This window comes from Myotis nattereri, assembly GCF_964212035.1.
Source record: "Myotis nattereri genome assembly, chromosome: 3".
In the NCBI taxonomy this organism is placed as follows: domain Eukaryota; kingdom Metazoa; phylum Chordata; class Mammalia; order Chiroptera; family Vespertilionidae; genus Myotis; species Myotis nattereri.
In genome coordinates this window covers 207,680,560-207,707,890 of record NC_138077.1, presented here as the reverse complement: position 1 = coordinate 207,707,890, position 27,331 = coordinate 207,680,560, and the positions used below count along the sequence as shown (strand labels likewise).

General features: G+C 55.9%; 1 protein-coding gene across 1 annotated transcript; it reads left to right on the top strand.

Annotated features, from left to right (window-relative positions):
* Nucleotides 1-1,180: 1,180 nt before the first annotated feature.
* Nucleotides 1,181-22,991, top strand: FBLIM1 (filamin binding LIM protein 1). The gene is made up of 8 exons (XM_081088081.1): nucleotides 1,181-1,260; nucleotides 5,354-5,620; nucleotides 11,311-11,495; nucleotides 12,639-12,756; nucleotides 14,296-14,465; nucleotides 15,899-16,077; nucleotides 17,364-17,481; nucleotides 21,479-22,991. Exons 2-8 carry the CDS (start codon nucleotides 5,371-5,373, stop codon nucleotides 21,590-21,592), a joined length of 1,134 nt encoding a protein of 377 aa, XP_080944207.1. The 5' UTR covers nucleotides 1,181-1,260; nucleotides 5,354-5,370; the 3' UTR covers nucleotides 21,593-22,991.
* Nucleotides 22,992-27,331: the final 4,340 nt, after the last annotated feature.

The window sequence follows — 27,331 nt, the reverse complement described above, 5'->3', positions numbered from 1 at the left end:
TTTAAAACGAAGTGTAATCGAAGTCACAGGGACCTTCAGTGTCAGCTGTGAGGATCAAGTGAAAAAGGATGACAAAGAGTGGGTGAGGGATTAGGGCGGTGGTAGTGGGGGTGGAGGAGCATGGGACAGTGTCATGGGCACCCCCTTCCCACCCCCTTGGAGTGTGAGCCCCTCCTGAGCAGCCCAAGAGCCATCCCGGCAGGTGGACTGTAGCTCCCCCCCCCCCCCCATAGGAGAGCCAGCCCTGCCTGGCCTCCCCCCAGATGGCGCTGGGTCCAGTGCTCCTCTGGCCCCAGCCACTGTGGCTTTAATCAAAAGAACAATCTGTTTGCCTCTGAATCAGACCCAGATTCCTTTTCCCAGCAATGCTCCCGAGGCCTCCAGGGACCCGGGCAGCCCATCCCGGCTCCATCTCCGGCCCCAGGGCCCCGGCTCAGCTTCCCCTCCCCAGGCCATTATCTATCTACCCGCTCCAGTTTGGGGGAAGGTGAGCGCGAGGAGGGAGGTGATGCGTTGCCAACTGCGCCCTGCCTACTGGGCCTTCTGGGGGGGCCTGTCCCCAGGACCTTGGGGCCCACCTGCGTAAGGGTCCCGACCGGCAGTGCCCGCTCAGGACACACGTCCAGGCGGCCTGCCTCGGGGGCCCACGCCCCGCATGTGGTGCCCACTCTCTGCGTTCTCCTCGCCGCCACTGGCATCTTCTGTCCTCAGCCTGACCCTGAAAGGCAGCCATACCCCCGTTTTACAGACCGAGACACTGAGGCCCAGGGCCACTGGGGTGAGCGAATGGCCCTGGGACCCCATCACCTGACTCTTGGGAACCTGGGAAATTCCAGGCCACACTGAGGGGTAAGCACCCCCTCCCCCGTGCTGGGCAGGTAGGGTCACCAGCCCAAGGGATGTAGGGAGGGGGAGGGTAGAGACCACTCGGGGTGCACACGGGACGCGGGGGTGGGCAGCGGGGGAGGCCCCCCACTCCAGGCCTGGGCCCGGGGAAGGGAGGAGGGGTCGCGGGAACAAAGAGAAGGGGAGAGGGCGGCCCGGGGCGAGGCCAGCCAGGTGGGGGGGCAGGTAGGGGGCGGCTTCCGCCCTGCGGGAGCCCGGGCCCCCTCCCCCAAGCCTCACCTTTTATGGTAAGGCGGCCGGGCGCGGGGCGGAGGGAGCCAGGGGGCGGGGAGGGCGGAGGGGCGGGCGGCCCGCGCTGCTCCGGGCTCTGCGGCTCCGGCGTCGGATCGGAGCCGGCGGGACGCGGCGGCCCAGGTAAGCTGCGCGGGGTGGGGGTCCCGTCCTGCCGTCCTCCGCCCTGCCGTCCTGCCGCCCTGCCGCCCGGGCCCCGCTACACACAGGTGACAGCGGGCAGCCCCGGGCCGGGCGCACCCCGCCCCCAGCCGGGACCCCAGCCCCCGCTCCTGGGGGCCTGCGAGCGGGGGGGGGGGGGGGCGGGGGTCCTTCCGTCTCGGCCCCTCGGTCACTGTCGCGGGCGGGGGAAGGGCTGGGGTCCCTGCCGGCGCCGGCGCCGGAGGCGGGTGGGCCGCGGAAGCTCCCGCACAAAGGACCGCGTCCCGCACATGGATCGGATTAAAGCCCCGGCGCCCGCGGCGACCCGCTCCCGCCCGGCTGCCTGCGGGAGGGCGTCGGGTTCCGCAGCCGGGGCCTCCGGGCGCCTGGACTCCGCCGGGTCGGAGAGGGAGGGCAGGGCGCAGGGCTGCCCCTCTGTGGGCCTCGGTCCCCGTCCGGGGCTGGGAAGGGGCGAGCCTGCGCGGTCCCCAAGGTGTGTGCCCGTTGGCCTGGGTCCTCCCCCAGCCCAGGCCCGAGGACCCGGGCAGAGGCTGGGCAGCGCCTAGATTCCGGCTCTTCGTCAGCTGGGAAGCGAAGTCCTGGTCCCCCCTCCCCCCCAGGAGCCCAGCCCCCAGGCCCCCCTCCGCTTCCAGGGCTGAGTAACCAGCTGTCCTTGTTGCCCGCAGGACCCAGGATCTTGGGCGCCCTCTCCCTACCCGATCCGCCAGCCACCCTGTAGGACAGACCTCACTGCTCTCACTAGGAAAAAACCCGAGGCCCAGAGAGGTTCAGTGACCTGCTCAGGGTCACCCAGCAGGAAAGAGGTGGGGCCCTTGTGAACCCAGCCTGTGTGTGTGCTCCCCTTTCTTGGGGTGGGAGAGAGGGAGGGGGAACCCCTATGGAAGGCTGCAGTGCCTCCCCCACCTCCAGCTAAGGAAGTTTACTTCTGAACCAAGCACAGAACAAAGCTTAGAGGGGGGTCCAGAGTTTTGGGAGGGGGGCAGCAGTAGGACCCAGGAGGGGGTGCTGCCTGGAGGCCCTCATCCCCTGGAGGCCTTGCCCTGGGCTGCAGCCTCGGCAGGGCTGGGTGGCTGGCTGGCTGGCTGGATCTCAGCCTCCTTCCTTCCTCTTGACAGGAAATGGCTTTCCTTCCCTTTGTTCCCACTTTCTCCGCTTACCCAACTGGATCCTGCCGGGAGGGAGGATGGGGTGGAGGGTCTGGGGTCAGCTGGCCGGGACGCTGCCCACAGGGAGCTGTCTCCCAGGTACCCCCGTCCAGGGGCAGAGGGACTGGAGGAGAGCGAGCCTTCTCCTGGGGCCTGGCTGGCCCTGCTGCCCAGGCTTTGCAATTCCCCAGCTGGGCCCCTTCCCCTGGGGCCTGAAGTCCCTACAGAAACCGCAGTGTGTGTGTGTGTGTGTGTGTGTGTAGGGGGGGAGTGCCCAGCTGTGAACATCTGGCCTCAGCACTGGGACGTGCGCCTGGGATGTTTTCTGAGAAACCAGCAGATCCAACTTCCTGGGGTGGAATGGGGGTCAGAGCAGGGTGGGAAGGAGCCCGAGGGCATCCACAGCGGGCTCTGGGGACGGCCCAGAGTGCCCCGGCCTCGAGATAATTGGCCCGGATTGGGCCATTCTGGGGTGAGAACGGGCCTGAGAATTTGGGGGCCCCCATGACGTCCAGGAAAGAAACGTGTGTGTCGGGGCCAAGGATGCCCCGTGGACTCGCGTCGGATGGTGCTCTCTCTGTTAGAATCCCGAGGCTGCCACGGATGCTTGGAAAAGTCACTTACCCTCGTGGGGCCTCACTGGCCCATCTGTCAAGTGGGGGCAGGACGGGCTGTGTGAGAATTGGGTGAGCTGAGGCACAGAAAGCTCAGCCAGCGGCTGGCACACAGCGGGCACTTTATCCGCCAGTGCCCTTGTTGTTGTTTCTTGGATTTAAATCTCAGATGCCCTCTGAAACTTGTTTATAAAAATAGGTAATGAATTTGTAGGAAGGTGTAAAACCAAAGACGATGACAGCCTATATAAGCATATGTACACTGAGCGGCCAGATTATTATGACCACCCCATCAGTACTTCATTGACACTTCCAAGAATACTGAATATTGAAAACTTCCTAAGCAAATACTCTCAAGGTTTTATTATTATTATTATTATTATTATTTGCATAACTAATTCACTTCATTGTACTGATGGGGTGGTCATAATAATCTGGCCACTCAGTCTACTTCCCAACAGCGCATACAAAGCAGGAAACAAAAGGGAAGTGCTTTAAAGAACCTTTGAAGATTTCTTCATATACTGGTGTCTTTTTTGGAACGGATATTTTATTATCAGACTGATCGATACATTTTAACCAAACACATAAACCAGTTTAAGAGGAATTTCCAAGCATATGGTGTTGTTTTCGTTATTATTCTACGTCAGTCGCCAAGCTTGCCCGCGGTGGCCAGCTGGACTGTGTATGGAGGGAGGCCTCTGAGTGGCCCCGTGGGCTCCCAGGCCACCGTTAGGGTCCCTTGGTGCTCATGCCCTGCCCGCCCAGCCCCACTTCTCCAGGTTTGCTCTCTGGGTCCCTATTTTCTCTCCTCCCCACGAACCTGTGGGCTGGGCTCTGAGGCCTTGTCAGGGTGACCCAGCTGGAGAGAGAGAAAGGGCACGTTCTCCACAGGGTGCCAAGTGCAGCTCCTGAGCTGAGTGTGGTTGGTTTGCCACCCTAGGGCCTCAGCTCAGCCTTGGCCGTGGAGGCTGCTGTCTGCAAAAACCACCCGAGAAATGAAAGGTGGGCTCTCCCCCCAGGTTCATGCTTTGATGCCTGTACCGTGCGCTGGACTCGGCTCCCACAGAAATCCCGGACACGGCTGATGGCACATGCAGTCACTTAGGGAAGGGGGAGACAGGCATGGTGGCGGTGAGCCAGCGTGCCCGGGGATGGGCTGTCCTCGCCCCATGGAAGCAGACAGCTGCCCAGGGAGGAGGTAATGTTAGAGCTGAGCCTCTAAGGAAAACTGAAATTGACCTTGTGGCGGGAAACACTCGCAGGCAGGTGAGGGAGAAAGAGTCGAGGAAGGGTGAGAGGTCCAGGTGGTCAAAAAGAGGTTGAGGCCAGGGGAATTGGGGACTTGATCTTCAAGGTGGTCGGGAGCCGTGGAAGGCTTTTGAGTCGAGGAGAAACAACCTCACACTCTAGAAAGGTTACTCCAGGGAGCGGGTAGGAGGCAGCATTGGAGCCCACCGGGGCACCCGCAGCTTTGGAAATGGGACAGGGTGCTATGATTCCAGCAATAGAATCAGCGTTGATTGAATATGGAGGCTGATGGTGGGGAAGAGGATGCTGGCCTGTGGGTTGGGCCAGAGAGGGCAGCAGAGCCAAGTGGCCAAGAACTTGGGCTCTGGGTTCAAATCCAGGTTCTGCTGCTGCTGCATGTCCCTGAACAAGTGACTTTCTTCACCTCTTGGTGGAAGGTGGGGGTCGCAGCAGTGCCTCTCCCCCAGCAGCGTTGGGGGATTGATGAGTTAATGGGCAGCAAGCGCTTACGGCACAGAGTCGGTCTCGGCCTGATGGTTCTGTCCCCGCTGCCCCGATGCCCTGAGCGGGTCAGGCTGTCTCCCTCCCACCGAGGAGCTGGCCTGACCCTTGGGGACTTCAGCGCTTCCAGGAATCGGACCCGGGTGAGGGAGGGAACTGGGGGTGTGGCCTGGGCTGGGAGGGCAGTCAGCTTGCTGGGTGGGAGCTGGAGGAGCTGCTCCTTCCTCACTTTTCCGGAGGAAAATTAATCACCGGGAGGTGAGCAGGGCAGGGTTGCCCTTTGCCCTCCCAGGTGTGTAGGTTGGGGGAGGGGCAGTCAGGACTATTGGGTCCCACCCTGTAGCCAAGTCACCTGGTGAACACCTGCCCGCCCCCAAGGACATCCCAGCCCCTTCCTTAGCTGGGCTGGGCTCTCTGGTGCGGTGGCCGGTGGGGTGGCCGCGCCATCTTGTAGGAGGAGGAAGGCTCCATGCCCCGGGAGGGGTCTGTGTCCAGGAGGAGTGTACCCTGTGCCCTGAGCCCGCGTTCCACTCCGCCCCCCAGCCCCCCGGAGCGAGGCAATGGCCTCACAGCCTGAGAAGCGGGTCGCCTCGTCCGTCTTTATCACCCTGGCACCCCCGCGTCGGGATGAGGCTGTGGCTGAGGAAGTGAGGCGGGCAGCTTGCGAGGCCCGGCCTGGCCGCCCCTGGGAATCTGCTGTCCCCACGAAGGCACCTGGAGCTGGCTCGGCGGGGAGGCCCAGCCCCTGGACACCGCCTGGCAGGGCTGCAGCCACGGGGCCAGCTGCCCCCTCTCAGCTGCCCAACGGAGGTAAGACAGTGAGGCCTGGGCTGGAGGTGAGGCCTGGGCGGGAGACCTGGTCAGAGGTGCACCGGGGTGGGGGAGAGGGCGGGCTCTGAGATGGATCATTCATTTATTCATTCATCGAACACCTACTATGTGCCAGGCAGACTCTGAAGCCCATCTGCCTGGGTTTGAATCCTGGCCCCTCCGCTTAAAATGGGGATGTGACGGTACCTTCCTCAAAGGTTTGTTGTGAGGATTAGATAAGTTGATTCATATGTTTAGCCCAGCACCTGTCACATAGAAAGTGTCAAATATTAAAAAAGTGTTAGCTGTTGTTACTTTTCTGGGCCAGACACTTGGGGACATGAATAAAGAGACAAAGTTGTCAGGTTGCATGAGACTTTTTCTGTCCTAGTGGGGAAAACAGATAATAAAAACGCAAGTGCTATAAAGGAATAAAACACGGTGAAGAGGTAAGGAAGTGTAACTTTCTATGGGGTGGTCAGAATGGAGTCTCCAAGGAGGTGGTATTTAGCTAAGGCCTGAATGACAGGGTGGAGCTGGGGGGAAGGGGGAGGGGGACAGGAGAGCTTGAAGGACAGTGGGAACAGCAAGTGCAAAGGCCCTGGGGTAGGGATGGGTTTGGCAGGCAGAAGACCTGAAAGGTGGCAATGTTCTCTCTGGGGCTCTGCTGTTCTCTCGCTGCGTGATCTAGACAAGCTGTCTCCTCGCTTGTGTCCTCTGGAAAATGAAAATGTGGTCATGTATGTGACGCGTCCATTGCAGAACGGATACTTGGTAAATGACTGTTTTTTTGCCCAAACCTGAGGTGGCCCTGGTAGCGGCGATGAAGGATGATAAGCCAGGGACCCAAGGCAGGGGGGCGGCTCCTTCGCTGTCAGGGCACCAGCTGGAACAAGATGTCATTTTCATGTTCCAGGGTGGCAGCTGAACCCCTCAGGATCCCCCGGTGCCTAGTCAGGCATCCTGCTAGCCTAGGGCAGCCCTGGGCAGCCATCACCATGGAAACCACGCAGAGACCAATAGGAAATGCCGATTACTGGTACAGGAGGCCAGAAAGGGGCCAGAGAAGGGGCCACACGAGCACACACATGGGAGAACGTGGACATTCATGTAGCATGCGTCTTCATTAGGATGCAACCTCCTGCCTTGATCTTTCCATCCCAACCACACATCCTAACCACACAGCCTTGTTCAGCTGCTTCTCCAAATAGCAGAGCCAGGACCTTGGTGACCCAGATTCACACATCAGGACACGTGATCCAATGGGAAAAAAATATATCCCTTATGGGTAGGAGAGGGAGCTCAGGAAATATCATTTATAGAGCATTGGCCTGCAGACTGAAGGGTCCTGGGTTTGATTCCAGTCAAGGGCACCAACCTCGGTTGCAGGCTCGATCCCCAGCCCTGGTCAGGGCACGTGTGGGAAACAACCGCTCGATGTGTCTCTCTCACATCAGTGTTTCTCTCTGTCTCTTCCCCTCCCTTCCACTCTCTCTAAAAACCAGTGGAAAAATATCCTGGGGTGAGAATTAAGAAAAAGAAAGACAGAAATACCACTTACTAGTAGATGCCAAATTTTCCTGGACATTCCCATGGGTTATGGGAATTGTAGGCAGAAGATCCCGGGAGTGTGACAACAAAACCAGACCTTCCTCAGGAAGCGGGGTGGGGGGGGGTGGGGGGGGTGGCTAGCGGGGAAGGGGATTCCCAGGGACTGCTCAGCCACCTTGTTTGCTGGTTGGGCGACCTTGGGGTTCAGCCTGGCAGACGTGAGGTAAGTTCTAAGTGAGCAGCGTGGTCATGAGTCGGGTCTGACTACCGGACACCAAAGCGGCCCTGGGGCCCTGCCCGCTGCTCTAAGCCACCTCCACCGCAGGCTGTCATCTGGTGTCCCCGCAGGAATCCGCCCGCATTTCTGGAACCCTTTCATCCTGACAGAAGCCCCACCCTTTCCCCCTCCTCCCCTCTCCGCTCTAGGTCGGCCCCACCAGTGTCTTATTCCTAAGTCGGTTTCTCTCTTGGCTTCTCTTTAAAAGGCTGCTGCCCCTCCCGCTCTCTGGCCCCCTTCCTGCACGCCTGCCCTGGGCCTGGGGCCTTCTCCTCATTCCTGCCCCGGCCAGGACCTGTCCACCTTTCGGCCTATTGTCTAGATTAGAACCTAAGGCAGGTCCTGGGAGGGGCTGCAGCATTCCTGCTGGGTCTCCTGACTCACGTCAGGTCCCCTGGAGGTTCTCACACTTCAGCCACCTCAGCATCCCTGGGGGCCTGTTCAAACAACAGCCGCCCGGCCCGGGCCTGGGCCCCACCTGGGTGTCTGATTCAGCAGGTCTGCGGTGGGGCCCAAGAATTCACATTTCTTCCGCGTTTCCTGGCAATGCTGGCACTCCGGTCAGGGACCACACTTTGAGAACTATGGTCTGGTCCGAAGGCATGGAGCAGGTGAGATGCGGGGCCAGCAGAGCAGTTCTCAGTGTGTGACCTTTGAACCCGCAGCCTGGGGAGCTTTGCAGAGGATGTAAATTCGGGGAACGGACCCCTCACCTGCTGGGTCAGGAGCTCCGGGGGGACGCCCAGCCCCCTGCAGTTGAACAGGCCCCCCTGAGTCTGTAGTGGGGTGCTCACAGGGCTGGAACAAGCTTCCCATCTGTACAGTCCCCTCAGCCCTTGGGACAAAGGAGAGGGCTTCATGATCTGCATCCAATGGACGGGAATCCTGAAGCCCGGGGAGGAGCCTGTGAATTAGCAGAGCCTGGACCAAGCCCAGGTCTTTATGGGCAGGGCCCTGGGCACGTTCCCTCTTTTCCATGAGTGTCTTGGGCTGGGCACAGGGAGGCCCTGCCTTGCTGTGGCTGGCTTTCCTTGTGCCTCCGAGACAGGAGGTGGGCAGAGTGCCTCTGTGTCCCTTCTCCCAGGACACTTTTTAATATGTATATATATATATATATATATATATATATATATATATATATATATATAATTTTATTTCAGAGAGGAAGGAGGAGAGAGAGAAAGAAAAAAACATCAATGATGAGAGAATCATTGATCGGCTGCTTCCTGCACATCCCCCATTGGGGATCAAGCCACAACCCAGGCATGTGCCCTTGACCAGAATCGAACCCGGGACCAAACCAGCTAGGACCACTTTTTTTTTTTTATAAATATATTTTATTGATTTTTTACAGAGAGGAAGGGAAAGGGATAGAGAGTTAGAAACATCCATGAGAGAGAAACATCGATCAGCTGCCTCCACACTCCCTACTGGGGATGTGCCCACAACCAAGGTACATGCCCTTGACCGGAATCGAACCTGGGACTCTTCAGTCCACAGGCCGACGCTCTAGCTCAGGGGTGGGCAAACTTTTTGACTCGAGGGCCATAATGGGTTCTTCAACTGGACCGGAGGGCCGGACAAAAGCATGGATGGAGTGTTTGTGTGAACTAATATAAATTCAAAGTAAACATCATTACATAAAAGGGTACGGTCTTTTTTTTTTTTTAGTTTTATTCATTTCCCGGCCCGCGGGCCGTAGTTTGCCCACGGCTGCTCTAGCTACTGAGCCAAACTGGTCAGGGCCACTTTTTTTTTTTTTTTAAAGACAGACAGAGTGAGAGAGAGAGAGAGAGAGATGGATCGGTTGCGTTTGCACCCTGACTGGGGATTAAACAGCAACCTGGGCATGTGCCCTGACCGGGAATTGAACCCGCCACTTTTTGGTGTATGAGATGATGCTCCAGCCGACTGAGCCACACGGGTCAGGGCTGGGACACTGTGGGGCAGTGACAGGATTTTCATGGGCATGTCCGGCAGCCCCCCACCACAGCTTCTGGCCCCGTCCCCTCTTCAGGGATGGCTGGACAGGGAGGGCCTGGGGCTGAGACAGGCGCTCTGTGACTGGCCAGCCCCCTCCCCCCTCCCTGCCAGGAGCCCGGAGGACTGTGCGCATGGACTGAGGACCACACCCTCGATGTCACGCCTGTCCCGTGTGTCTGCGTGTTTGCTGTTGGATAGGGGTGTGTGTGTGTGCTTAATGAGACTTTCAGACACACAGAAGTAGAGAGAGCAACACAAGGAACCCCGTGTACTCCACATCCTGTTGCAACAATTGCTAAGACTTCGCCACTTTTGTCATATCTATCCCTTTCTTTCCTTTTCTGAAGTATTTTAAAGGAAACTCCAGTTATCAGGTCATTTCAGCCCCCGTTCTTCAGGATACATCTCTAAATTTGGGCTTTTTTTTTTAACATAACCACGAGGCCAAACAAAATCAGCAGGAATGCCTTGTGATTATCTAGTACACAATCCATAACTAATTTGCCCTGAATTGTCATAAAAATGCCCTTTAGCTGTTGGGTTGTAGTGGAATGAATGCGTTACACGGGGTCTTGCCTTTCTCTTGAGCTGTATCATCTAGCGGGATTTTTAGCTTTTCCTCATCTGCGAAATGAGAATAAAATGAGATGATTCATGCTTTGAATCAGGATCCAACAAGGTCTGTACAAAAGCTGTCCAATAGCCGAACTGGTTTGGCTCAGTGGATAGAGCGTCGGCCTGCGGACTCAAGGGTCCCGGGTTCGATTCCGGTCAAGGGCATATACCCTGGTTGAGGGCACATCCCCAGTGGGGGGTGTGCAGGAGGCAGCTGATCGATCTCTCTCATCGATGTTTCTAACTCTGTCCCTCTCCCTTCTTCTCTGTAAAAAATCAATAAAATATATTTTAAAAAAAAGCTGCCCAATAAATACAACATGTGCCCGGCCGGTGTGGCTCAGGAGATGAGCTTCAACCTGTGAATCTAGAGGTCACGGTTTGATTCCCGGTCAGGGCACATGCCCCAGTTGTGGGTTCAATCCCCAGTGTGGGGCGTGCAGGAGGCAGCTGATCAATAATTCTCATCATGTTTCCATCTCTCCCTCTCCCTTCCTCTGTGAAATCAATAAAATATCTATCTATATCTATCTATCTATCTATCTATCTATCTATCTATCTATAGTGAACCACAAACGTAAGCATCGTATGTAATTTAAATTTTTCTAGGATCCACATTGAAAAAAAGTAAAAGAATTAAGTGATATTACTTTTCATAATACATTATGCAACCCAGTATATAAAGACTGTCATTTCAGCGTGTGATCATAAAGGTGATTATGAGGCAGTTCACATTCCTTTCTCTGTCCTGGGTGTCCCAGCCCATCTCGGTGTGGGCTGGAGGCAACGTCATAGGACAGGACAAGTGTAAACACTCTCTGTGGCCCTTTTCCTCTAAGCTGTGGTGGGAGCTGTGGTGTGGGTGCGAGTCTCGCTGTCTCAGGTGCTGCTGGTCCGGGAGCTAGTCTTTGAGAACCACAGCCTTCGGGGTTGGTGTTGCTTGTATCCCCACAAGGCCTTCTAGCAGGGATTCGGGGCACACTAGCACCCAGGTTGTGGGGGAGGCTGCTTTGACAGCTGCTGTTCTCTGAGCCTGTGCCACATGCCAGGCCCTTGCCTGCATCATCTCATCGTGTTCATAACAACCCTCGGCAACCGATACCCATTTTCCTGCCGAGAAAGCTGAGACCCGGAGAGACCAAGGCTTCTGCCTGAGGACACATCGCATCAGGCCAGTGGCAGAGTCAGATGGACCCCAGGTCTGGGTGCCCCTGGGCCTGAGCCCTCGGCCACCACGCTGCATAACCCCTGCTTCCGCTTGCAGGCCGTTCTCTTGCGCCTCCTTCCCGGGATGGCGAGGACGCACTCCCGGACCTGGACCTCCTCCCTCCTCCGCCGCCCCCACCAGCATACCTGCCTCCTGAGGACGAGCTCCCAGCCCCCGTGGGGGCCGCGCTCATTTCTGACTTAGAGCAGCTACACCTGCCCCCACCGCCACCACCAGCACAGGTATGCGACCCCTGACCCTGGCGGAGCCCCATGGGCCAGGGGAGGGAGGGTCTGAGTTTCCTGGGCCTTTAGGGATTTTAAGCCTGGAGATTGTTCGGTCCGTTCTCCTGTTAGAGGACAGCCCCTCTTTGAAGCTCTTTGAGGCTGTAAAAGTGATTGTGCCCCCCTTTTCCCCATCAGGCCCCTTCAGCTCTGAGAAGACGTTCCCCTGGGTCTAACCCACATCCCTTATGCTACATATGAAGCCCATTTTAAAAATATGTGTGTGTGTGTGTGTGTGTATTTTTTTAATTTCAGAGAGGAAGGGAGAATGAATGTGTTACATGGGGTCTTGCCTTTCTTTTGAGCTGTATCATCTAGTGGGATTTTTAGAGAGAGAGAGAAACATCAATGATGAGTGATAATCATTGATCGGCTGCCTCCTGCACACCCCCCACTGGGGACAGCCTATAACCTAGGCATATGCCCCAACCGGGAATCGAACCGGTGACCTCCTGGTTCCTGGGTGGATGCTCACTGCTGAGGCCCACTTGGCTGGGCTGAAGCCCATTTTTATTTTTTTATAATTCTTTATTGTTGACAGTATTACATACGTCCCTCCCCCCCGCCCATTGGCCCCCTCCAACCCGCCCCCATCCCTCTGGGGACCACCCAGAACCCATCCCAGGCCTTCAGCACCCTACTGTCTGTGTCATGGGTTATGCATAAATGCACACAAGGCCTTTGGTTGACTGCCTCCCTCCCACCCACCCTCCCCGCCTTCCCTTGAGGTTCCGCACTCTGTTCCATGTGAAACCATTTTTCATCCTCTGCCTTTAACAGAGGCCACTGTCAAAATGGGAGGGGCTCCGGGCCAAGGAAAATCCTGATTCCAGGAGCTTCCTTAGAAGGAGAAGGAAGTGGCTTTACGGGTCCGGGGAACCCAGACAAGGAGCTGGGGGCCCTGGGCTCCAGCCGCCCCTGTGGCCTTCCTGCTGCGTGACCTGAGCTGGGCCACTCGCTCCTCTGGGCCTCGGCTTCCTCCTCTGTCCCTGGGCTCGTGGTGCCTGGAGCCACCAGATCAGGAGCGGAACTGCGAGGGCGGGTGCGTGGGGTCCCCCCCTGATGACTTCTCTCCTACCCCCCACCCCTGTGTCCCCACAGTCCCTGGCAGAGGGGCCTCCATCCCAGCCTGGGCCCAGTCGACTCAGGCCTGCAGAGGAGGAGCTGCCGCCTCCCCCAGAGGAGCCTGTTGGCTTCCCGGAGAGAGAGGCGTCCACAGGTAAGGGCACAGGGCTGGGGGGGGTAGGGGGAGCCCTCGGGGGGCTGGCCTGGGCTTCCATGTGGGAACTAGGACAGCAGGGACCACCGGTGTCTTCTCCAGCTCACGGTTCAGTGCGGGCCTGATAGTTGTACGTCAACTTTTCTTTTTATTGCCTGAACTGTTTCTCCTGTAGCACTAAAACCCACTTACAATTGGCCACCAGATTTGCTCTGATAGCAAAAATACCTTGAATTTTTCTCACTATTTAATTTTTTTGAGTCCAGAAGACCCTCACCTCGTACAACATAGGGTTCACAGCGTGCTCTTCCCGCTGCCCCATCCCCGCATCACCGTTTCCTTCCCGACAGCCTCTGTTGTTAACATCTGTATATTCTTCCAGATGTTTTATGTGTATGTAAGCAAACACAAATATGTATCCACCCCCCGCCCCCTTCATTTTTCCACAAATAGGAGCAAACTCCACGCTGTTCTGCACTTTCTTTCCTTCGGGCATCTTTGAGCTCATTCCACATCAGAACGTAAAGTGGCTCCTTGTCCTTTTTCTCGGCTGCATAATATTCCTCAGCGTGGCCCTGCCGTGTGCACTGAACCAGTCGCCTGTGAACAGGCGCCGAGGTGGCTTCTTGCTGTAAAAAATGAGGCCGAGATGAATTATCTTGCACGTGGGTCGTTTGGCCTGTGTGCAAGTTTGTGAAATAAATTCCTGGGAGAGAAAGTGCGGTGGCCAGAGGGGGGTGCATTTGTAACTCCGATATTTTTGCCAAATTGCCTTTCACGATCGGCCCGATCTACACTCCTGCCGGCAGGTCTGCGTGACTGCTTGCCCGCAGCCTCTCCAACGCCGGGTGTTACTCACTTTACGGTGGGGCCTTGACTTACGAGTTTAATGCGTTCCGTGACGGAGCTCGTAACTCAGATTACTCGGATGTCAAATCAAAAGTGAACGAGTGAGACAGGTGATGCTGGGCTGATGTTGTGGCATCCACTGTGACGTTCGCTGCGCCAACTAGCGGTGGGGTATCTGACGCTGGCTCGTAACCCGAATTTTAGCTCGCAACTCAAAGCAAAAAATTGGCCGAGAGACGGCTCGTATCTTGAAAAACTCGTTAGTCGGGACTCTCGTAAGTCAAGGCCCCACTGTATAAACAGCATTCAGGTGCTTACCACGCACCAGAAGGCCTTCGCCACTCCAGGGTTCTGAACTAAATCTCCTCTGGTTTCTCCTAGTGTCCCCGGGTTTCACTTTCCACATCTTCCACACATTTGGGATGATCCGGGTGTGAGGTGTCCTGAGGGAGGCCTCCCCCCACTTTCACGTTTTTGCCGATGAGAACCCAGGTGCCCTGACACTGCGTCTCTTTCCAAAGGCCATTCGCCTTGCTCTCTATTGATCCTCATGACCCTCCCCAGGAACAAGGTCACACCAGGACCCCCGGGGTTCGAGGCAGAGACCTGGCACTCTGGGCACGTGTGGGTGGTGACGGGTACAGCGCTCCCAGGCTGGGCAGGTCATGGCCTGTGTCCCTTCCACCCCAGACGTCTGTGCCTTCTGCCACAAGACTGTGTCCCCCCGAGAGCTGGCCGTGGAAGCCATGAAGAGGCAGTACCACGCCCAGTGCTTCACGTGCCGCACCTGCCGCCGCCAGCTGGCCGGGCAGAGCTTCTACCAGAAGGACGGGAGGCCCCTCTGCGAACCCTGCTACCAGGTACCGCCCCCCCACCCCCCGCCCCGCAGCAGCTCCCTGGGTGCCAGGCACTGAGCTGGGCGCTTGGGAGACGTTATATTATTTCCTTCACAACAACCCTGGGAGGTAGGCACTACTGACCCATTTCACAGATGAGGAAGCTGAGGCTCAGAGAGGGGGGAGGAGCTCAGCCAAGGTATATTAGTTTCCTGTGACTAATATAACATCACCACAAACTTGGTGGCAAACAGCACACCCTTACCCTCTTACAGTTCCGGAGATCAGAAGTCCAAAATCAGTTTTACTGAGTCAAAAATCAGTGTTGAGCTCTACCCCCATGCCCCAGTCTCTAGGGGAGAATCCGTTTCCTGGCCCTTTGCAGCGTCTAACTCGGCATTCCTCGCATTCCTGGGTTCCTTGGTCCACTTTCAAAGTCAGCAGGGTAGCGTCTTGCTTCAATATCATACTTCCTGTGTCAAGCCTCCCTCTGGCTCCCTCTCAGGGGACACTTACGATGGCATTTGGGGTCCACCTGGATAACGCTGGGTGCTCTCCCCCTCGCAGGGGCCTGAACTCAGTCACATTGCCGTTTGAGGTAGTCACAGGTTCCGGGGCGAGGACCTGGGTGTCTTGGGGGCTGTCACTCACCTCTCACACCAGGTCACGCTCCAGACGGCGGTGGAGCTGGGGTCCTACCCAGGCCCATCCAGTTCTGGGGCCCGCCTGTGGTCTGGCCGCTCTTACCGAGAGCCATGAGGTGCTGCTGCATGACTTAAAGGGGAGTCGGTGTCACCTCCGGGCACCGAATACAGTCTGGGAGCGCTAGTTTGGGTGCCAAGGTATTGGAATTGCTGACCCTGCGAGGGGGTGTGGTGGTTACAGTGTGGTGTGCACCCCACTCACAGACGCATCACCTGGATGTGCGGAGGCCTCACCTTGTCCTCCTGAATTGGCAGCACCTGGTAATCTGCATATATGCATAAAAGACCCCTGCAGTTCGTTGGTCCTAAAAGTGGAGCATGGCATTTGACCCTGAGCTTCCGAGTGGCCAAAGGGAAAAGGGGAAGAGTTTCAAGGTTTATCGTCCATAAGGGAAAAAAAGCACACCAGTTTCTCTCGGCCTTCCTTTTCCTGACTCTGAGATTGAAGAGAAGTTTCTTCTGCGGGCCCTCGTGGACCCTGGCCTCAGCATTTCCTAGTAACAAAACTTGCAGCCATCGCTTCGTAGCAGGATTCCTTACTGTAAGCCCAGGCATGATCCATTTTAGGGAATAGTGGAGGTTTGTAGATCCATTTAGGGAATAGTGGGCCGTAGTTATAGGTCACTTGCATGGATTCGAGCTCCTCTCCTGTACCCCTGGCCTGGGTCAGCCTCGGAGTTGGTGTGAAGCCCCTTGTGGCAAGGCGTGGGCACATGTGTGGGATGGCTCTGAGGCATGGGCCCTCTGTCCCAGGACACCCTGGAGAAGTGTGGCAAGTGCGGCGAGGTGGTCCGAGAACACATCATCAGGGCTCTGGGCCGGGCCTTCCACCCAACCTGCTTCACGTGTGTGATGTGTGCCCGGTGCATCGGGGATGAGAACTTCGCCCTGGACAGCCAGAGCGAGGTGTACTGCCTGGACGACTTCTATCGGTACGAGGGGGCTCTGGGCTCTGGGCTCTGGGTGGGGCAGGGAGGACAGGTGGGACTCGGGCAGAAGCGCAGAACTGAGCCTGAGTCCTGGGTCCAAGCTTTCCTGCAGGAACCGGGTCTGCCTGGTCCACACCCTCTACCTGGCCAGGTGCCTGATTGCAGCTACCTTTGTTTTTAAATATACTTTTATTGATTTCAGAGATGAAGGGAGAGGGAAAGAGAGAAACATCATTGATGAGAGAGAATCATCGATCAGCTGCCTCCTGCACGCCCCCCACTAGGGATCGAGCCCACAACCCGGGCACATGCCCCTGACCAGAATCGAACCCGGGACCCTTCAGTCCGCAGGCCGACACTCTATCCACTGTGCCACACCAGCCAGGGCTGCAGCTGGCTTTGTGAGCGCCTACACTGTGCCGGGCACTGCCCTCGGGTTAGGCTATTTCATCCTCAAAACTAATATAGTATAAATTAAGAACAGAAAGCTCCGTTTGAATCAGGCCACGAAGCACAGATACATCACTTCCTATAGGGCAGGTACTATTCAGGTTTCCATGTTACCAAATGTGGAAACTGAGGCACGCAGCAGGTAAGTGCCCAGGGCCTCCCAGCCGGTGGGTATGGAAGCTGCAACAAACGCCTGTCAGCCTGAATCTGGGGCCTTGCCCTCAACCTCCAGATCACAGTGCCTCCCTCGGAGCTGGAGCCTTAAGAAGCAGCAGCGAGCCCCAGGGGCTGGCTCAGCGGTTGAGTGTCGACCTATAAACCAGGAGGTCAGGGCTCGATCCCCGGTCAGGGCACATGCCGGGCCTGCGGGCTCCATCCCAGTAGAGGGCGTGCAGGAGGCAGCCGATCAGTGATTCTCATCATTGATGTTTCTATCTCTCCCTCTCCCTTCTTCTCTCTGAAATCAATAATGACATTTTTTAAAAAAAAAGAAAGAAGAGAAGAAAAAGTAGTGTCCTATAATACAAGACCAATGAAATGGGCCCTGGCCCACCCCCCCAACTCACGTGAGAAGTCTCTGCTTTCTCAAACGCTGACATTCCCTAGTCACTTCCTTGCCTCCAGCTAATTATACCCTGGGAAGCCGGGTCTAATTACACACGTCTCTCCGCCGCTCCTGCCAGGAAGAAATAGGCCTTTGCGGTTGTACTCCAGGTGCAGTCACATAGCAACAGGTCTGAAATAGCACTGGGAGCTGACTGAGAGCCAGCCCTCGTTCTGACAGCTAATTTCTGTGGTTGGCGGGAGCGCCTCCCCAGCGTGGGTTCCTTTCCCTCTAGGAAATTCGCCCCTGTGTGCAGCATCTGTGAGAATCCCATCATCCCCCGAGACGGGAAGGATGCCTTTAAAATCGAGTGCATGGGAAGAAACTTCCATGAAAATTGCTACAGGTGCGAGGTGAGTAGAGCGGTGATTTAATGACGCTGTGGGTTCTGTTCGCCACCGCCCGGCCCCTGGGCTGGGGCAGGTCAGGGTCGGGCTCGGCCCCCTGCCCAATAGCAAAAATAAATAAGAATGGAAATAAGCCCTAGCTGGTTTGGCTCAGTGGTTGAGCTTTGACCCGTGAACCGAGAGATCATAGGTTCAATTCCTGGTCAGGGCACGTGCCCGGGTTGTGGGCTTGATCCCCACTAGGGGTTGTACAGGAGGCAGCTGATCAATTGATGATTCTCTCTCATGATTGATGTTTCTCTCCTCCCTACTTCTCTCCCTAAAAATCAGCGAAAAACTTTAGAAAGAAAGAAAGGGAACCATGGGGAGGCTCATGGTGACATCATTAATGATATCGTTAGGGCGCGCTCTCTCTCCCTCCATTTCTCTGCCCTTTTTTATGTGTTTGCTTCATCTTCTCTTCCTGTGGGCTGGCATCCTCTGTAAGGACGCAGATGCAGTGCATGGGCCAGGTTTATGTCCTTCTAACTTAGAAACCACATCCGGGATCCCATTCAGTCCCAAGAAGGCCTCTGATTGGCTCAGTGTGGGTCACATGCCTATTCTGGACCAATTGTAACTGGACATTCAGGGGTTCCAGGCTGCCTGCCACTACTTGAGCCAATTAAGCAGAGACAGGGTTGAAGCATATATGAGCGTTTATTCCAATACTGCCGGCAGCTCGGGGGAGCAGAGGGTCATCCACAAACATCTGCTCTGCAACCCCCCGTGAGCCAGCTGCTGATACAGGGCAGGACAAGGATTACGTGGGAGAGTAAGAATTACAGGCATGGGAAGTAGGCAAGGTGTAATGGTTACAGGTGTCAGGCAACGTGGGCTGGCGGGTCACAGAGGGCGGGTGCCTCCGGGCACCTCAGAAACAGGAATACAGGCAATAGGGGCTGCAAAGGGCGGGCGCCTCCGGGACTAGATTGTCTCAGCCACGAGGTTGTAAATCTTTCCATAATGAGAGGCGGTTCTCGGGAAAGGAGGATGGACTGCATTCTGATGTGAGCCCCCATGTCCCAGGGCGCACAACTCTCAGCCAAGTGAGAACGTGCTTCCTCTAATCAGAATAATCATGGATACCAGAGCATGGTGTATATTTCTTACAATTATAGCGAGTCCCTAATATTCTAGTTCTGCCCCTGACACAATCACTGGCCAGGGGCTGTGGGGCCAGAGGCAGAACCATATAAAACAGGAGTTGATGCAACTGTAGGAAGGAAGGAGAAAGGGATGCAGGGCAGACTCACGCCACAGATGTCCCTTCGGGGTGCTGGGAAAGAGCACGTTTAAATCAGCGTTGAGACTTCCCTAGCTGGTTTGGCTCAGTGGATAGAGCTTCGGCCTGCGGACTGAAGGGTCCCAGGTTTGATTCTGGTCAGGGCACATGCCTGGGTTGCAGGCTTGATCCCCAGTAGGGGGTGTGCAGGTGACAGCCAATCAATGATTCTCATCATTGATGTTTCTCTCTCTCCCTCTCCCTTCCTCTCTGAAATCAATAAAAATGTATTTTTAAAAAATTAATTAAAAACACATAAATAAACAAATCAATAAGCATGGGGACTAAAAAGGCAGCGGTGGCGTCTAACCAGGGTGGTGGTAGAGGAAGTGATGCTGACTGCGGGTCTTGCGGGATAAGAGTTTGTCAGGTATTCAGAGAGGGGAAAGGACCTCCAGAAAGAGGCAAGGCCTGTAAAAACCCACTTTGGCGTGAGCAAGCCTGAAGGGTCGGAGCAAGTGGAAGTTCCGGGCTGTGTCTGGAGTGCTGCGTGTGGGAGGGTGTGGTCAGGGAGAAGGAAAGGACCCCATGTTCCAGGCTAAGGAGCCTGGGCCTCGGGCTGCAGGCAGGGATGAGGCTGAGACGGAAGGCTGGCTGGAAGCTAGTGCCGTCGCCCCAGCGAGACATGCCCAGGGAGTCGCATGGGCCCCCACACTCAGACACGTTGAAGCTCTGCTGTTACCATCCATGACAGGCTTCATGTTTGAGCAGGAGTGTGAGTTTTCATCCCCCCCCCCCCCCCGGGCCCTGCAAATTATAATAGTCAGTCCTGTTGGGGAGGCTCTAAAAGTCCCCCCTTCCTTCCACGGTCACCTCCATGCCACTGAGGTGTCTGTCTTCTCCGGTGATGGCGAAATGGTAGCAGCTTTTATGGGTGTCACCTAAGTGGGAGCTCCCAGGGCAAACCTCTTAATCAGCTAGTGAGTAATTCTCGTTCATGCAGATAATGGGACCAAGAGGCTTTGTTCACGGAGTGTGACAAGGGAGCTTGGTCCGGAAGTTGACAGATCGCTGCATAATCATGTTGTCTTTGCTGCTTAGAGTCCAAAGTCCGACTGATAACGCATCTTGAAAGAAGGATGAGGAAAGTCGAGCGCTGTTATCACCCCCACAGCCCTCCTAAGGTCCAGGGCTGATTCGCATCTCCCTGGGCCCGGTCAGTGAGCAAACACCCCTCCCTGCATGCCCTTGGTCAGCGTGGCCAGGGCTGCCGGCGTCCCGGGCTGCTGCTGCAGAACGTCAGTTGGGACTCCAGCAGCTACGCTCCAGGTGGGAAGGCTCAGACCACGGCGGCCTGGAGCTGATCGGGGTGCTGCTTCTCCAGGAAGGGAAACGGGTTTCGAGGTGCCGTCCACGCTCCTCTCGTCAGCCCTGTTCAATATGGTCCCCGTTACTTACTTCCACTGCTGGGAGGGGACGATACTTTTGTACCTGGATCGTGTTTTTTTACTTTATAAAATGTTTTCGTGGACGTCGCCTCATTTAATCAACTATGACGATGTTGCGAGATGGGAGTTGTCTCCATTTAAGATGGGGAAACTGAGGCTGAGAAAAGGGGTTCCAATCCTTGTTCGCCCGGACCAGGTCTAGCCAGCTGTCTGCCACCCAAAGCTCCTTCCCAGGCCGTGTGACTCGGTCATAGTGGAGATGTTTCCTCACTTGATTCTAATTTAGAAGAGGTCACATGTGCCCCTTGGGGACTGCGTGTTTGGCGCGGATGCTCTCAGAGTGCCAGACAAGCGGCAGACGGGAGTAACAGGGCTCCCGCCCGGCATTGAATAGTCCTTGAGAGACTCCAGGTGCAGTTGCAGAAAAGAGACGCACGAGGGCGCCCTCTGCTGGCCTTGCTGGGTCCGAAGGGCACCCATGTGCCCAAAGTTGTCTCTGTGGGGACCGACTGATGAATGCAGCTTCCAGGGGATGCCAGCCACGCCCCGAACCGAGGCCGCGGGCATTCATCGTCCCCATTCCTCCCCAGCATGTGCCCTGGTGCAGCTCAGATGGGGCCGGGGCTTACGAGCCGGGTGGACTGAGCAGGCGGGGCTCCAACCCCCATCTTCCTGGTCTGACATCCTTCGGTGATTTGAAAAATTGGGGTTTTAAAGTGTGTGCCAGTGCTGAAGCTGTGCAGGAGGTGGAGCGATGGAAAGCCTCTGGACCCTGAGTCTGGGACCTGGGGCCAGCCCCACCCCTCCCTGGGCCTCAGTTTCCCCACCCGTGCGGTGAAGGCCGGGGCTGGTTTCGTTATTCACTCAGCAGCTACTTACTGTGAGCCCGCGGGGCACCAGGCTCTGGGCTGGGCGGGATCCAGCAGGAAGTAGGGTTACTGCCTCGCAGAGGTTACATCCTAGGGGCTGCTGGGTGGTGGCTAAGCCTCTTCTAGCTCTTTCCGTAGCCCCTCAAGGGACGTCTCCCAGTGTCCTCAGCTGTCCCCTCAACTGATGCTGCTCATCACTCACAGCCCTGCGTGGGGGGAAGCGCCGCCTGCCTTGTCTTCCCTGATGGGGACCTGGCCCAGGTGTGCTGGGGGCACAGGAAGGAGGAGCCGCCGCCTTCCTCACCCTCAGGGAGTCTGTTCACTCAGTTCATCTCCTCGGCAGATGCTGGCTGAGCCCCTCCCTGGGGAGGCTCCGTGCTGCCTCGGGCCTGGGTCCACCCGCATGCCTCTTGTCCCCACAGGACTGCAGGATCCTCCTGTCCGTGGAGCCCACGGACCAAGGCTGCTACCCGCTGAACGACCGTCTCTTCTGTAAGCCGTGCCACGTGAAGCGGAGCGCTGCGGGGTGCTGCTGAGAGCACCCACCGCTCGCCCCGGTCGGGGCCCCTTCCCTGACTCAGTTTCCCATCCTGGCCTGCTCTTGCACAGTTCCCTTCCGAGCCACTACAGGGACCAGCCCATCCCGTCTGGGGTGCAGGGCTGAGCCACCCCAGCCCCAGCCTCCTCCCAGCTCAGCGATGGGTGGCTGTAGACGGTGCCCCTCAGACTGTCGCCTCTTCCTTCCATCCTCTGGGCACGGGGCATTGCTATACCATGAGCATCACACCTGGGTGCTCATGTCTGAGCCTCTGGTCGCTCTTGTGTGCTGGCCTTGACCCCCCATTTCCAGGAGTGAGTTGGGGCGAGTTTCGGGTGGCACCCTGGGTCCCTAGCAATGACACTTTAGCTGTCCCATAAGGTGCTGAGATCAGCCCTGGCTTGCAGGACTGAGCCATTTGAGTAAAACTCCAAGGTTCCTTAAAAACCGCTTTTTAAAAAATTTAAATGATGGGAAACATTCTTTGGATTTTGTTTTTGTTGGGGGTGCTTGTATCTTAATAGAAAATGTCTCCCATTTGTTCATAAATGGACAAGAATGGTAGTGCATGGCCGTGGCCTTCTCACCCGGGGGACATGGGGCCCAGGGCCGGCTGTGAACCTAGGATGGGGGCAGGAGGAAAGGGTGACATGTGCCCACACCCAAGGACGTTGGCCATGCTCCACCCTGCCGCCTGGTGCTCCTGTGTGCCAGTCAGCTGACATTGACCGGGTGCCTGTTGTTTGCAGGGGAACAGGGTGCAGGTGCTCTGGGTGTTCCTCCTGCAGCCTTGATGGAGGCTGTGCACCCCCCCACACACACACACACAAACCTACCCTCCTTCAGGACAGTGCTGGGCAGGGGGGGTGCCCCTTCAGCCCCTTGGTTATCTCCCCAGGTCCCACTTGGACCCTCCCACAGGCTGCCCTGTGACCACTGCCTCTTCAAGGCCACACCTAGAAGATCCATCTTCCCTTTTGAGGAAAATCACTTCTGTTGCTTTGTAACCTGAGGCATTTTGTAGAACATGAACAGATGAAGACGTGCTTTGCTCCCTGGGGTCTTGATGCACCACAGGCTCCTAGGAGGCTGCCCCGGGCCCCCAGCTCCGAGAGCTTGTCTGGAGAGCCCCTGAGGGCTTCAGAGCAGAGCACAGCTTCTTGCCTGAAGCTGGGAGGAGGGGGTCCCAGACTCCAGGGCCACAACGGGGATCATCAAAGACCTCACATCCTCTCGTTTCCTGAATATTCTCTTTAAACATCAACATACTTTTTTTTTTTTTTTGCTCCCAGCTTTAGTCTTGTGCTAAACAGTATATCCATGCAGTCACTGTTGATGTGCTAGTTCTGTTTTTTTTCCTATTATACATGGAAATAAATGCGTAACTGTTAGAAGTCCATCTGTGTTCCGTCTAAGATCTCGCCTAGCTAGACACGAACCTTTGGAGTAGCCCTGGGACGATGCTCATTGGGCGTCTGCTCACAGTGGCACGAGTGTAAGTGCATCCTTCCCTGCAAAGGTGCTCAGCACAGCAGATCGGGGGACTCATGCCCAGCAAGCAACTCGGATCTCAGACCTGGTGTTGACACTCAGCAACGTGGACTAGTTCTGAATCCTCTGAGCCTTGATCTTCTCATCTGTAAGATGGGAACAACTTTACTATCCATCATATAAGGTTGCTGTGATGGACAGAATGTTGGGCTGGCGGGTTGCTGACTAGTTAACCGAGTCACCTGCTCCCTCTGGGGCGCTGGCCAGTAGTACTTGGTCATTACTCCTTGTATCAGCATTCCTCAATGACCCTGTTGAGGCCCATCCATCAGAGACATGCCCCAGGCAATAAAGTGGGGTTCATTGTGCTTGCTGCGGCACACAGCCTGGTTAGGAGGGACTCACAGGACTTGGGCAGGTGCTGAGGAATTGGGAGAGGAGTTAAGGAAGTGGGGGTTTGCTCTGAGTGTGTGCTCTCCGGAAGCAGGGGTAATGCTATGATTGAGAAGCTTTTTTTTATATCGAGGGTGTGGCCCTACAGCTGTGCTTGGTAGGGAAGCAGTAGTGCTCGGAGGATGGGGTGCTGGTCATTTTTGCAGCGGGCCCAGAGGTGGTCACAGTGAGCTGTGAGGTTGGAGCCCACCAAGGCCCAACTATGAGGGCCAGGCCAGCTCCCTGTTGTTGGGCCACTGGCTTGGTTTTTCCTGCCATTAAATTATACCCTTGTGCTGTGATTGCTCATGGCCCAGCCTGTGCCCGGTTGGTGGTTTTGGAGGGATGTGGTCTGGATGAAATTCTTGAGGGGTGCTTTTGTCTTCCAGGCTGCACATTTATACACCACTTCATAGAGGGGACACTTCTAGGGGGGTTTCTGCAGTGAGAAATAAGCCAGTCACAAAAAGATGTGCTGTATGATTCCACTTAGATAAGGCATCAAGGGTAGTCACATTCATAGAGACAGAAAGTAGACGGTCCTGTGTGGAGAGCCCTTCGGAAGGTGGGCTGGGGCGGGGTGGGCTGGGGAGTTGTTTAAGGAGTACAGAGTTTCAATTGGCACGATTAACAGTTTAGAGATGAATGGGGAGATGGTTGCACAATAGTGTGAATCGAATGCCACTTAAAAATGGTCACGAGGCTACATTTTGTTATGTATATTTTACGACAATTAAATATGTATATTTAATGCTCAGGGACAGAGAGGGGCTGATAAAGTGATGTAGGAGTCCTGGGAGGGGAGATAGGTACCCCTGACTGGGGTCCTAGGAAGGCTGGCCATGCAGCCCACAAACCCAGGGAGGTGTTGCCGGCTGACCTGGGCTACCGCGCACAGCCACTAGAGGGCAGCATGAGCTAGCGAACTGGGCAGGCTTCTCCAGATGCAAGAAGGGAATACTTCCTGCCCGCCTACTGTGCGCGATTGCCATGAGGATGAGAGACGAAAACTCTGGCCTTGCTGCAGCCAGAATACACCCTCTTGGAGGGAGGCCTGTGTTGGTCTGTCACCCTGCCCAGGGCCCCCTTACCTGAGGCCACACGCAGGTGTTCGAAGGTGTAGTTCACACCAGCGTGTGTCCATGGCAGCTGAATGCTGCTCCCCACACTGCTAGGAACACAGGGGATGGAAATGAGGACTTCATGGGGAGCCCACAGGGGACAGGAGGAGGCTGGGCTGGGCTGAAAATATCCCAGTGACCACATTGTCAAAGAAATGGCTAGTCTGATCAATGTAAAAATACACGTCTCATAAGGTGAATAGCTGCTCATTAAAAATATTCACAATCTATGATGTAGGTACCATTACTACCCCGATTCAGAGACAGGGACAGGGCACATCAGAGAAGCGGTGTAATTACCCAGGGCTGCGCAGTGAAAACTACAGGCCTCTGCCACCAACTCAGGTCACAAACACATACCTTCCGGAATGTTCCAGATGCCAACATCCAGCTGAAAAAACATCATAACTGCCTTGCACCCTTTCTTCTTAAATGCTGCTGCTTTTAGGCTGTAGGCCTCACGCTTGCCCGTGAGATGAACTTCCCCAATTCCTTTGGAAAAGACTTTGTACCCAGAGTGTGAGTCATCCTGATCTCGTGAGCAGTCATCAGGTTAGAGGCCACGGAGTGCACCCTCTTGGTGGCCTTCCTGCTGCCAAGGAAGCGTGCACGTCAGTGGAAAACTACACGCTGTCCACAGCAGACCTTCCTGGGCATTGGACTCCAGCCGGGCGCTGCCTCTGAGCTATGTTTCAATGTAAACTGCGGGCCACTGGTCAGTTCTGTCCCGTCTGTGAAGCAGTCCTCAGCCCCTTGTGGGGGAATCACTTTCAACCCATCTGCACGTTCATTTCGATATTCCTTCCTGACCTGTACACGGCGTGTTCTTCTGTCGCCCTTTGCAGCTGGTCATTCATAACTTGTCCACCCGGTTCCCCTGGGACAGGGGTGGGGAACTTTCTTCTGCCAGGGACCATTTGGACACTTACAACATCGTCCTCTTAACATCATTCACTTAATGTTCATGTTTGTTGCTATGAAAAAAAGCTCCTAGATTTATTGAATTTCGAGTCCCGCCTGTGGTGGCCTTGGCAGGGCCAGACCAAATGATTTCGAGGGCCTTATTATGTGGCCCTCGGGCCGGACGTTCCCCACCCCTGTCTCAGGAGCAAAAGGAAATGTGTAACACGTGTTGATTTTATATCCGTGTGGGAGTCATGGTTTTACCTCTTTGTGAAAAATGTAACGCTTCCTTCATCGGATGCGTATGGGTGGCTCCTTTAGGCCAGAAGAGGTGGTGTTTAGGAGCCTGGAGAAGCAGCAGACAGCCGGGTCTCTGTGGCTCAGTGGTTGAGCGTAGACCTATGAACCAGGAGGTCATGATTCGATTCCCAGGTTGTGGGCTTGATCCGCAGTTGTGGGGCATGTGGGAGGCAGCCAGTCAATGGTTCTCTTTCATCATTGACATTTCTCTCTCTCTCTCTCTCTCTCTCTCCCTTCCTCTCTGAAATCAATAAAGATATATTAAAAAGAAAAAAGAAGCCCTAACCGGTTTGGCTCAGTGGATGGAGCATCAGCCTTCTGACTCAAGGGTCCCAGGTTCGATTCCGGCCAAGGGCATGTACCTTGGTTGCGGGCACATCCCCAGTAGGGGGTGTGCAGGAGGCAGCTGATCGATGTTTCTCTCTCATCGATGTTTCTAACTCTCCATCCCTCTCCCTTCCTCTCTGTAAAAAAATCAATAAAATATATATTTTTTAAAAAAAGAAAGAAGCAGCAGGCAGGTAGCAGCGCCTCCCGCTTCCCCCCCCAAACAGTCTCTGAATGAGGGGGAGGGGGAGCCACAGGTCTTAGCACATCCTAGGCGCTCTCTCTGATTGAGCCTGTAACCAGCTACCTGACCTTCAGAAAACCCTTTAGGCCTGAGGACAGTAGAAACTGACTTTTATTTCCTGAGTTCTTGTGTGGGGTGAGGCTAGAGCAGTCCGATGATTGATTCTTCCTGACAAGAAGCAGGTTTCAGCAGGGTTGGATAGCTTGCCCGTTCAGGTAACCAGACTGCCTGCCGGGGAGGCCCAGGCAGTGACCTGCCTGCCCCTCAGGGGGCACGAGGGCCACACTCACAGCTGCTGGGGGCTGGTCCCGGCTTCTCCATGCTGGTTCCCGGGAGTCCTCCCAACACCTCTGCGTGGGAGGCTCTGATCATCCCCATCTTGCAGGTGAGGAGACGGGGGCTCAGGGAGAGGCTATGACTTGCCCACAGCCAGTGGCCACAGTGGGACTGCACCCTGGGATTCCTAACGCTCAGTCTTCAGGGCCTGGTCAGAGCAAGGTCTGAAATGGCCCGTCCTGCTCCCCAGCAAAGGGCCCGGACGGGGGGCTTATTCAAACATAACCCTTAAGTGATCTAGACTCCTTAGTCATGATGATGCCAACAGCAATGACCACAGCGGCCACTTTGGGGGCAGGGAGATGCCCATAGACGTGATCTCATGTAGCCCTTAAAGAAATTGCTTCTGATCCACCCTTCAGGCTGGGAGACAGGGCTCGAGGTCACACTCCTCGTGCCTCTGGCCCTCGCCTATGGCAAGGCACTCACCTCCCAGGCTCTTTCCTTCATCTGAGATAATTACCATTATCAACACATGGAAAGAGATTCAACAGCTTCTGACTCAATGCAGCTGGGGTTCCTGCGTCCTTTCGTAAGATGTCACAGGAGGGGAACTGCGGAAGGGTGTTTGGAAACTGTGACC